The sequence below is a fragment of the Meles meles genome, chromosome 7 (assembly GCF_922984935.1).
Source record: "Meles meles chromosome 7, mMelMel3.1 paternal haplotype, whole genome shotgun sequence".
Classification (NCBI taxonomy): Eukaryota; Metazoa; Chordata; class Mammalia; order Carnivora; family Mustelidae; genus Meles; species Meles meles.
In genome coordinates this window covers 145,892,437-145,905,306 of record NC_060072.1, presented here as the reverse complement: position 1 = coordinate 145,905,306, position 12,870 = coordinate 145,892,437, and the positions used below count along the sequence as shown (strand labels likewise).

The 12,870-nt window shown below is 37.2% G+C and overlaps 1 protein-coding gene across 1 annotated transcript in view; it reads left to right on the top strand.

The window, feature by feature from the left end:
- Window positions 1-12,870, top strand: part of LOC123945714 (neuroepithelial cell-transforming gene 1 protein-like) — a 44,712-nt gene that overhangs the window by 15,913 nt on the left and 15,929 nt on the right. The window contains exons 2-3 of the mRNA XM_046010520.1: window positions 3,078-3,144; window positions 7,841-7,900. Coding sequence (XP_045866476.1) covers window positions 3,078-3,144; window positions 7,841-7,900 — 127 coding nt within the window. The remainder of the gene's footprint in view (window positions 1-3,077; window positions 3,145-7,840; window positions 7,901-12,870) is intronic.

Sequence of the window (12,870 nt, the reverse complement as noted above, 5' to 3'; positions counted from 1 at the left end):
TGAATATTTTAACTGCCACTATGATTACTACTCTAATGAATATTTGCACTGGATTAAAAATAATCTTATGAGAAATCATAATTGATGCTGCTCAACTCAGTCCCCACGGTTGCTCTTATTAAGCATGTGGTATGTGATAGCACTTAACCTAGAGTAGTGTTTTGTTTTGTTTGTTTTTTTTTTTAAAGATTTTATTTATTTATTTGACAGAGAGAAATCACAAGTAGGCAGAGAGGCAGGCAGAGAGAGAGAGAGGGGGAAGCAGGCTCCTCGCCGAGCAGAGAGCCGGATGCGGGGCTCGATCCCAGGACGCTGAGATCATGACCTGAGCCGAAGGCAGAGGTTTAACCCACTGAGCCACCCAGGTGCCCCCCTAGAGTAGTGTTTTTAAACAGCATGATCCATGGACACATATGGTATGAAGGTCCTGTTTTCCTTACAATCTTTTAGCATTGTTTATGATATTGTATCTTTGTATTGTTTAGATGTATGAATTCTAATGCATTTCCGATGTCATGTTGGTTTCACCTAAATACCTCATTCCAGTGTTTTATTAAAAAATCATACTGTTTTCTTCATCGTTACTTTTTCAGCAGTGGCAAGAAAAACCAATTCCTTGAGTTATCTGGCTCCACTAAAGAGGCTCTTGAGGGGAAAAATATGAGCTTTAGGAGTAATAAAAGGCTTAGTACGCTTTAATCTTTCACAAATAATTATTTAGGAAATGTTTGCTTAATTATCTTAAGATCTTTCTGCATCTATTTCTAATTATTAGTAGTAGTATTTCACTATGCCAGGAACCTTGGTGGAAACTGAGCTGGTATAGGGAGGAAGAGGGAAAAATCTGCCAGTTTTGTCACTGAGCCCCCTTTTTTTTTTTTTTTAAGATTTTATTTATTTATTTGACACACAGAGAGAGATCACGATTAGGCAGAGAGACAGGCGGGGGGGGGGGGGTAACAGGCTCCCTGCTGAGCAGAGAGAGCCCAATGAGGAGCTAGCTCAATCCCAGGACTCTAGGATCATGACCTGAGCTGAAGGCAGAGGCTTAATCCACTGAGCCACCCAGGTGCCCCCTGTGCCCTCTTTCTTTCTTTTTTTTTTTTTTTTTTTTAAGATTTTTTTATTTATTTGACAGAGATCTCAAGTAGGTAGAGAGGCAGGCAGAGAGAGAGGAGGAAGCAGGCTCCCCGCTGAGCAGAGAGCCCGATGTGGGGCTCGATCCCAGCACCCCAGGATCATGACCTGAGCCGAAGGCAGAGGATTTAACCCACTGAGCCCCCTGGGCGTCCCCTGTGCCCTCTTTCTAATGTGCTTCTCCTAACTGTTGCTATTGCTTCAGCCCCGTGGTGTCTATTGTAAGCAATATGGGAGCTGCCTCCTGACCAGTCTTCCCAACCAGTTCTGCTGCCATCCTTCTTGTTACTTAAAATTCCATAGCAGATTGCTGCCACCATACATATTCAAGATCAAGTCCATACTCTTTAAGAGTCATTATGTAAGACCCTTTAGCTAGACCTTCCTTATTTCTCTTGATACCCAAACATAAGGAACTACTTGCAGTTCCCTGAATGTAATTCATTTCACTCCCCCTTAACTTGTGCTGTTCCCTTTGCCCAAAAAGCCTTCCTGGCTCTCACGTGCTTTGCTAATTGCTATGTCTGTTTGATTCAGCTTAGTATCGCGTAAATATTAATTCTTCTGTGAAGTCTTCTGACATCCTCTTTTTTCTTGTAGCCATCTTCCCTTGTGTTCTTATCAAAACATAAGCAAACTTCTGCTTTATATTTAGCTTAGAAAACTACCTTGTATTTGATTCTTGTAAATTGTTGTAGGTGTAATAGCCATCTGTGGTATTACTGTAACTTAGAATGAACAAAGACCGTGAGGATCAGGGTGAGAAGTGGAATGAATATACAAGTGGAGAGTGCCCTTACAATACAGAAAGCTGAACAACAACTTTTTTAACAATCCACCCACAGTGGCTAGGATTTGATCAATAACTGCCAGGTTCCCTAATTTTTATCCTTGCTTCCAACTTTGAACTCATCAGAGCAAGCCAAATATGCACCCCACCCCCACCCCCCACCACTCACAGAGGATATCCCACTCCTGCTTAGCTCTCCTTCAGCTTCCCATGCCAACAGCCTCCAGTCAGGCCACACTTGAAACCTTTCCTTTTTTCCACTATGAAGCTTTCCCACTCTTTAGCCCGCCTTTGACTCTGCCTGAACACAAGTGATAGGTGGCTTTTTTTTTCCTCACTTATTTCTATACAAGGGGGAAACATGTTTATTTTAGGATTATTTACATCTGAAGAGATTAGTGGTAAGTATAATTTATAACCTGTATTTCTTGTGCTAGCTATATTTTGTGATTTTTCTGCATGTTTTATAAACATAGAGGTTTATATTTTATAAAGGGGAGGACAGGTTTTTGTTACAAGGATTCTCTTGAATGGAAGGATGAACAGAAGAAAAATCTGTCATTTAATAGTAACAAAATCCTCGTCAAATTTTAATCTTACTTGAGATCTTTGTCTCAGATAATAGTTTTCAAAATTCCTTATTTGGTTAATTAAACCTTAATTTTTTAAAAAGTCAGTACGTGGAAGAGACTTAAACATGAAATTCAAATTAAAGGCATTTGGGTTTTATTATGTTGAGCATCCTTTATTCTTGTTTTTAAATGTTAGGCAAGAATGCGTAATTTTATTAAATAATTTTTGCATCATTTACTGCTTTTTATTTAACTTATTAGTATAATATACTATATAAATAGATTTCTTACTATTGAACCATGTATATGTTCCTAAAATAACCCTTGGTTTGGTGAATTATTTTTAATATGTCCACTAATTTTATAAAGGCCCTTTCACTTTTGTAAAGATTCTAAAAATGACCAGAAGCTATATCCTGATGTTTTTTCATACCTTCTTTATATTTCTATCACTGAATGACTAATAAAGTTACTTTAAATAGTTTTGAACCTATGAAAAAGATAGCTTTTTATCTGTCTAGTGCTTTGTTTTTCTAAAGTTACTCGGTTAACTTTTTGCTTGAATTTTCTTTTAATAGACATTCCCTTCGGAGAGGTAGCTCCTTCACATTTTTAACACCTGGCCCCCATTGGGACTTCACTTTGGTGAGTACCTCGGTATTTTATGTCAAGACATTGAGAGAATTAATTCCTAGGTTGTCTTTTAGTCTGGTGTACAACTCAGTTGTCTGTACTTCTCTATCTTGAGATACAGAGTTTCTGTCGCCATCTTTGGCAGCCCAATTTAATCTTCTTTCTTCTGCTAACAAGCTAAAAACAACTTTTATTTCAATTAAATATAAAACATATTTTGAAAAGTATCAGATCTATTTATTTTTAACCTTATGCAATCCTTTCTTTTATTCCTACCAATTTTAAAATTAAGAGAATATATTATGAAACATGAAGCTGTTTTTAGGTACATACTCTACCAGCTTGTTTCTTGGTTGAAAAATATAAAAATGATTGCAGATGATATACATGATGAATGAATTATTTTCTGTTATTAATCATCCTAGTATCCTACTCTCATTATTCTTATAATGAGACTTTTACAGAGGCTTCTAACCAGACAATTGATTCTTGTTGTAATTAAAAACTCATTAGCTTACAACACTCATAAATAATGTATGTGCAAATAGAGCATGATTCTTACATTTTCTTACTTGGAGGAAATAGCAAAAATCATTCTGTTTCTAGTTTGCCAAGCTTTACCTGATGGGTTCAGCAATACATTTTTTTTTTTTTTTTTAAGATTTTATTTATTCATCTGACAGAGAGAAATCACAACTAGGCAGAGAGGCAGGCAGAGAGAGAGGAGGAAGCAGACTCCCCGCGGAGCAGAGAGCCCGATGCGGGGCTCGATCCCAGGACCCTGAGATCATGACCCGAGCCGAAGGCAGCGGCCTAACCCACTGAGCCACCCAGGCGCCCCTCAGCAATACATTTTTAATTTGCATTCTGTTCTTTTGTATTCAATTTGTATTTCTGTTGGGGACTTCTCCTTGAGATTTCTGTGCTCTTATACCAGTTACTTATATTAATTGGTCAGTAATTCATAGCAAGAGTCTCCTGACTTTAATACAATTCTCTATTCTCCTTGAGACTTTTTTCATTTTGATTTTTTTCCTTTCATAGTTGACAAGCGTAAACTCAAACAGAAAAACTTCAGTAGAGAAGTGTCTCCAAACTTAATTTTGCAAACCTATCAGCAAAAATATTTTGAACACATACACCTGCTATGTAGGATTTTTATGTATGGATCACCTTTATTAGCTAATAAGTCAAAGCACAGTACTCAACCTCGGGTGAAGTTCATGATAGTGGATAGAAGTCCATATTTCAAATAGCCATGACATTTTCACAGTGTGAGGTCAATTTCTGGGAACTGATTGGATCACTATTGTCTAAGCTTATAATGTGGGTGATGGTGAGTTCATCATCTATATATTAAATAGTAGTAAACCTTATTTTTAAGGATGAATAAATAAATAAGGATAATAAATAAATATTGAAGTTCTAACATTTTCCTCCTGCACTCCAGGGAAGATATCTTCCATGCCCTCTGGGATGGTACATCCCTCTTGGGGAAAACACATTTGTACAGTTCTCCCATGATAAAAGAAATAGCTCATGGTTCATGTATTAAAACATTTGGAATGTGATTAAGGAGTACTAAAAGGGAGATTTATAAACGTTCACATACATAGGTTGAGAAAAAAAGAGAACAAAAAGTAAGCATCTGACTCAAGTAATTAGATAAAGAACAGTAGAATGAACCCAAAAAAAGTAGATGGAAAAACGAAAATGGATAAAAATAAAATCATTGCCCAGTCATGATAAAATTCTTGGCAAACTGGGAATAGAATAGAACTTTCTAAGCCTGAGGTCTGCCACGAACATGTTTTCTTATGATAATATGTTAGAAACATTTCCTTAAAATTTTGGAAAAAAGCCTGCTGTCACCATGTCCATCCAGCATTTTACTGGTGCTTCTAGCCAACATAGTGAGACAGGAGAACAGGTGGTATTCAAATTAGAAAGAAAGAGACAAAGCATTTCGTTGCTTAGGGACAATATGACTATCTACATAGACTATCCCAGTGAATATTAATAGCAGCTATTAGAACTAAGAGTTCAAACAAGATTACTGGCTATAAAATTTATAAAAGGGAGTCAATAAAATGTGTATGTATATTGGCAATAAACAAATGTAATTTGTAAAGATGCTTATATTGAAGTAAAAACAATTTTTAAAACTGTGAATAAATCTGTGAAAAGATCTGTGAGATTTTTGTGGGAAAAATTGGAAAGCATTAATAAAGAACATAGATACCAAATTAAATGGAAAGATAGTCGTGCAAGCAAAGACTCAATAACCTAAAAATGTGCTGGGGGGAGGTGGGATTGGGAGAGGGGGAGGGGGCTATGGACATTGGGGAGGGTATGTGCTATCGTGAGTGCTGTGAAGTGTGTAAACCTGGCGATTCACAGACCTGTACCCCTGGGGATAAAAATACATTATATGTTTATTAAAAAAAAAAAAATTTGGAAGGGGAGGAGAACCATAAGAGACTATGAACTCTGGAAAACAACCTGAGGGTTTTGAAGGGTCAGGGGTGGGAGGTTGGGGGAACAGGTGGTGGGTAATGGGGAGGGCACATTTTGCGTGGAGCACTGGGTGTTGTGCAAAAACAATGAATACTGTTACGCTGAAAAAATAAATAAAATGGGGAAAAAAAAAACTAAAAATGTTAGTACTCCCTATATTAATTTATAAATTCAGTGTAGTTCTGATAGAAATCCCACTAGAGTGTACGAGATCTCATTCTATAATTCAGAAAGAAAATAGAAAGCCCAGAGCAGCAGAAGTATTGTGCAAGTCAGGGAACATATGACTTTACTGTATTAGCTGTTAAGGCTTACTCCACAGGTACAGTGATTATGGAACCACAGTGTGGATAAAGGTCTAGGTAAATAGGTCAATGCCATAAGATTGAGAACCCAGAAGCTCACATATGTATGAGAACTTAATGCATTGTAGACATTAGAAGGAACGGTGCCTGCAACAGTGGTATTAGTGGAATTAGATCCCGGGGTCCTGGGATCGAGCCCCGCATCGGACAGTTAGCTCTGCGTCTCATACTATATACAAACAAATAAATTCTGGATGGATTGAATATGTATATGGGAAAAGCAAAACTTCAGAATGTTTAAAAGAAAATATAATAAAATGTTTTAAAATCTGTTAAATGCCTTTCTACATATGCAAACACATGTACATGATTTTATATAAATGCGTAAGTACATGAATGAGCTTTGCCCCTCAGTACACTTCTTTTTGTTTGGCAGTTTCTTCCTTCTTTCCTCTCTCCTCCCCTGTCAATCCTTCCATCCCAGCCTCCACTCTAACCTGTGTCAGCAACACCATACCTGCCCCTCTGTTTTGTTCATATAATTATTTACACACACACACAGACTCACAAATAAGATACACATAAATGCAGGATCTTTGCTTTGTTTTTTTAGAATTAGGATCCTATTATTCTTATTTTTCTAGGTCTTCTGGATATGACCTTAAGATCAATAAGGATTTCTTTTCACCTCATTTTTAGTTTTTTCCAATCCTGATTTATATTTTTCTTTCAGGTCTTCTATCATTTTCCTAATGCCTTTAGCTAACTTTGGATAGTACGTCATAGTTTTGCTCTGCTTCTTTGAGCATTTCATTCCAAAGTACTTTCATTCCCTACAGGGATATTATTCTTCCCCTTTCCCGTTTTTTCTTAGAGTTATTTTGTGTAGGATTTGACTTGGAAAATTTTCTGTTCATTTTAATGTGAATTTAGTTTTTCTGAATTTTACCAAAAAAGCTTGGTTCAGATAACTTTTCTAACTTAACAGAGCTCCCTCTCTTTTTATGGTTCCTTGCTTCTGCGAATTCCAGGCTCCATCAGTTCCCCACTTCCATCTGGGCTCTGTCTTTCCTTTTCTCCAGTGTCCCTGTCCTGCTCCATTCTGATTCCACTACCACCAGTTTCTCCTGGGAGTGGAGTTGGGTCCTGGGAGGGAACCCTAGCTGGTCAGTTTGGAGAGTTCACAAGAGCTAGACTGTGTCCCAGGTAATCTGAAAAGTTATTTTGAGGTGTGAGTGGGTGATGTGTTACTTAAGGATTCTTCTTCAATAGTGATGAAGGACAGAAATGAGATTGTCTACAGTTTCACCACTACAGGCACCAGCGGGGGCTGAGTGAGCACGATAAATGGTAACTAGGACTATGTTGTCTTCCAGTAGATAAATCCGGCTTCTGGCAACAAGTCTTAATTTACTTTGGGCCATGAGAAAAGGGTATTTTTTTTCTAGTGAAGACCCTCCCCCCTCCATAGGATAAATAATATGATTTTTTAAAAACTCGTTGCCTTATGTTTAAAACATATTTTACTTTTTCTCTAATAAGTACAGTTAGCCCTAGACTTACATAAGAGTTCTCTTCTGAAAAAACTTTATATATAAGGTTTTTTGCAGTCAAATGCTCTACCCCTGAGCTATACCCCCACATAAGGTTTTTTGATAGGGTGGAACTTGGTAGCATGAGATGATTCAGGCCAGGGGGACTATTTAAACAGTAAATATGCTGGAGATAATTTATATGATCATCCCTCAAAAATAATTTTTTTTTCAAAAATAATTATAAATACTTCACTTTTTTAAAGTGATTTTTCTGGTTTTGTGGAGTCTCTGTTTAATGAAGTAACATGCATTCCTTGTATATAAGAATGAAATCTTTTTTTTTTCATATAGAAAAGAAAGCGGAGAGCGAAAGATGATGATGTCATAAGCCTTAACAGCCTTGATTTAAAGGTAAGCCTTTCTTCTTGTCAAAGAAAAGCATTTAAAAATATGCAGATAGTATTTTATTTTTGTGCTGTAAGGATGATGAATGCTAATTTTTTAAAAATTATAAGTTCAAAACTGAATAATATGGGCTCTTACAGATATCTTCTTTTTTCTGTTGTACTTTGTTAAGAATGAGGTAAAAGCCTCCCTAAGAACAATGTTAGGCTTTAGCTAGTGCCCTCACACTCAAATGTCTGAAGAGGCCAGGCCTACCGTGTATGCAAGGGGGAAGGAAGCAAGGGACCATGGTGGGAAAAAGACACATGCCTTCCTAAAGGGGCAGCTGCTACTGTGCTCTAGCCCACGGCTGCTTGTAGGACTGTCAAAATCTGGATTTTTATGTGAAAGCTCCCAATCTTCATATGTTGGACCATGCAAACCAAACAGCTCGTCTGTAGGTCAAAAGTGTCTGTGTTTCTAATGTGTGACCTGTAACAAACTAAAATCCAGTGCACACTTAAAAAATGATTAGGTATCCTTGGGGCGCCTGGATGGCTCAGAGGCTTAAAGCCTCTGCCCTCGGCTCAGGTCATGATCCCGGGGTCCTGGGATCGAGCCCCGCATCGGGCTCTCTGCTCAGCAGGGAGCCTGCTTCCTCCTCTCTCTCTCTGTCTGCTTGTGATCTCTGTCAAATAAATAAACAAAATCTTTAAAAAAAAAAAAAATGATTATGTATCCTTTATGTAAAATTGTATTTAAGTCCCAAAATTTGGTATCTGTGGAATTACTTAGTCCATTTTTGTCAATTGGCAAACTTTACAGAACCATCTTGGTTTTAAGGAACCTTTTTTTTTTTTTTTTAAGGAACCTTTTTAAAGATTGTTACATAAAGGTTATACATTTTTAAAATGAGATTTTAAAAATGTTTGACATCATGGGTAATGATGGCAAATTTTTATAGGTTTGCCCGTCAACATTTTACCAGATCAGCAAGCCAGGTTTGCAGGGGAGGGGTGGCATGTGTACGTATGCAATATGTTTATGGGAGAACTCTGTTTTAAGTGTTAAGGCTTTTTGCAAAACAGTTTTAATTACATTTAAAAATCCTGTATTCAAAGAAGGAAAAAAAGGATGAAATGATAGCCCTGAGTATTTTTAGGTATGCTTCAAATCAGATCACGTACAGAAATAGACAGTATTTATAGTTTGCCACAATAAAATCCATGGTCAAATCTACTGAAAAATAATCCTCCTTTTGTTTATACCAACTTCACCAGTTCCATCATGTGATCAAATTATTCTCATTTTATCTATTTGCCGCCTCTCCCCTAGATTATTTTGAAGAAAAACCTTTATGTTGTATCATGTTATCTGTATCATCAGATTGAGTGTTCACACTTCCTTGATTTGTCTTACACCTTTTTTGTTTTGGTTTTGTTCCTTTTGTCTGTTTGAATTGGAATTCATATAAGGTCCATACATTGTGATTATGTCTCTTCACTGTCTTTTAATTTGTAGGTTCCCTCTCTAGCTTTTCTTTCTTTCCTTTTTTTTTTTTTTTTTAAAGAGTTTTTTGTCCTTGAGGAAGTAAGCATGTGTAGAGCCCTTCACATCCTGCATATTCACGATTACATCTCCCCAGTATCATTTCTTCTGTTCCTCTCTTCCCTTTATTCCTGATAAACTGATAGATCTAGAGATTGTGTGGGCTCTGTACTTCCCTCAGAAGGTACATCATGTCTTTTTGTGATGTTGTCAAAATTATCATTGCCTAGATTTCTTTTATCATTGAGGATTGCAAAGTGATGACATTATGCCTTTATCAGTCATTTTTATTAACTAGATTACTTCTGTAAAAAGAAAACTCCCCTTGGGGTGCCTGAGTGGCTCAGTTGGTTAAGCATCTGCCTTTGGCTTGGGTCATGATCCCAGGATGCTGGGATGGAGTCCCACGTCAAGCTCCATGTTAGGCTCCCTGCTCAGTCGGGAGCCTTCTTCTCTCTCGCTTCCTCTCTCCAGCCCCCCCCCCCCCCCAAACCCTGCTCATGCATGCTCTCTCTCAAATAAATAAATAAAATCTTAAAAAAAAAAAAGAAAAGAAAACTCTCCTCACAAACCATTTGGTTACTACAAGATACTTAAACTAAAGGTAGAACAAGTGCATGATTCTTTTTTATCAGTTTTCAAGTGATGTGCTTTATTCATTAAAATTCTCAAAATAATTAGTAATTTTTTTTTCTTTTTAATGTGATTATGAACATACGGATATTAGCACATTAGTAGTGTTTTGATTGATCCACTTCCATTATTATGCTTACAATGCTCAAATTACCCTATCTTTGGCATCAGAGTGGTGCCAATGTCCTTATTTCCCCCAGTTTTATTATATAATTATATAATTGACATTTAACATAATGTAAATGTAAGGAATGCAATGTATGGATTTCCTGTATCCTTTAACATGACCCTCACTTTATATCTAGAAGCTAAATGACCTCCCTTTCTTCCAGGATGACAAGTTCTTCCAGGCCCACTTGTATATTTTGTTGTTGTTTCTGCTCCATACCTGGAAACAGCCCTATTTCTAAAATCCCTGCTTTCCTTAGGAAATGGTAGAGGCTTAAACCTGAGCATTATGAACACTCCTTGCTGCTGTATTGATTCTTGTTTCTGTGCCTTTTTAATGGACAAATCTAGGAAATGTTATCACTTTTTCAGATACAATAAATTTTGAGTTTGCACTGATATTTTAGATTTGAGGCTACAGTGTCTTTTACTCTGTTGCATTAATCTTACTGTCTAGATCTCTCCAGCCACACCAAAAATCTAGGTCTTGGGACACTGACATAATTACTCACTTGATTTACTCACAGTTCGAAGACAACAGTCTGCATTACTGCAGATTGCTACTGCTACTGCCTTAATATAAATGAGACAATTATTGAAAACATTGTATGTTTTATTTTTCAGATTTTTTGTTTTTTGCATATTAGTTATAGTATGTACAACTTACTATGTTAAATTCTTGAACTAGTACTTTTTTTTTTTTTTTTTTTTAAGAGAAAGAGAGTGTGAGTGGGGAGGGACAGAAGAAGAGAGAAAGAGAGAGAATCCTCAGGCAGACTGCCCGATGAATGTGGAGCCCAACATGGGGCTCAATCCCAGGACCCTGAGGTCAGAACCTGAGCCAAAACCAAGAGTTGGATGTTTAACTAACTGCACCACCCAGGTGCCCCTGCACTAGTACTTTTCTGTGTGTAATTATGGCAACAATTTACTTGTTCCTTTTTATTTTCAATTTTTAAGAACTGCTTTTTAAACTTAATTTTTCTTATCATGTAACAAAATTGTATGGAATTTCAAAGTCAGTTCTATAGGAATCTTGTTTCTATTCCTGGATCTTCTACCGTACTCCTTTCGTCCATAAAAAAATCCCTTTTTTTGTTTTTTAAATTTTATGGTTTATTCTTTCACTTTTTAAAAATAGAAGCAATTGCATGTATATTTGTGTGTCCCACTCTCTTAGCTAAACAGTAGAATGCTGTCTTTATTATATGCTCTATTTTATTCTTTCCTTATTTGTTTTGCTCATGTGTTTTGCTTTGGTATGTCTTTCCATATTTAGGAATGTTCGTGTTTTTGTTCTCTTGGATATTTTGCCTTCAGTTTCCCCTTTTTAGCTATTGTAAATTGGTTCATTCCTATGAGCATTATTATACTCAACTGACACCTCTTCTCCCTCCTCTCCTTCTCCCCTGTTAATAAACTAAAGTAATATCGCTTTATTCTAAATTAATACATTTAGAGTATTAAGTGCTTTTTTTTACTTTTCATATACATTCACCATTTTCCATTTTTTTTTAAGATTTTATTTATTTATTTATTTTAAGATTTAATTTATTTATTTGTCAGAGAGAGAGAGAGCAAGAGAGAGAGCACAGGCAGAGTGGCAGGCAGAGGCAGAGGGAGAAGCAGGCTCCCTGCTGAGTAAGGAGCCCGATGTGGGACTCAATCCCAGGATGCTGGGATCATGACCTGAGCCCAAGGCAGCCGCTTAACCAACTGAGCGTCCCTAAGATTTTATTTATTTATTTGACACACAGAGAGAGATCACAAGTAGGCAGAGAGGCAGGCAGAGAGAGTGGGGGAAGCAGGCTCCCCACTGAGCAGAGAGCCCGATTCGGGGCTCGATCCCAGGACCCTGAGATCATGACCTGAGCTGAAGGCAGAGGCTCAACCCATTGAGCCACCCAGGCGCCCCATCATTTTCCGTTTCTTGATCGTAGTTTTACTGTATCTACAAAATCAGAGCATATAGCCATGGCAGATTGTGCTGTGTACCCTGGTAACCATTTTTAGGCTTTAATTCTGCAGATAAGTGTATATTGAATGCTGAGCACCAGTTCTAGGTTTTTGGTTTTCTGAAACTCCTTTTCTAGCAAAGGGTCAGTTAGCCGTCAACCCATGTCTGACCTGCTCAGTGACTTACATGTATTGCTAATGGCTGCTTTTAAAAGTACTCCAGTGGCAGAGGTTAAGTAGCAGAGACAGGGACCATCTGACCTACAGAGAGTGAAATATTTACTATCTGGCCTTTTACAGAGAGTTTGCCGACCCCTGCTCTAGACTTGAGTAAATTCAGATAACTTGTTCTCATAGTTTTTGTCATTTTTTTCTATTCCATTGTTTTCTGTCCCCTTCCTGATTTTTACTTAGATTGGATTTTTTAATCTTTTATAATTATCACTTTCTCTCAAAATATTTTCTCTTCATCTTTTTTTTTTTTTAGTAGGCTCCATGCCCAGCGTGGAGCCCAGTGCAGGGCTTAAACTCGTGACCCCGAGATCCCAACCTGAGCTGAGATCGAGAGTCAGACAAGCCATCAAGGCTTGTCTTTAAACTTGCCTTCCCTTTTGTATTCTTTTTCCTCCTAATGCAGTAGGCAGACTTTTTTTTATTCTAAAATAATTCTTATATTTTTAGTTCTTTTTTTA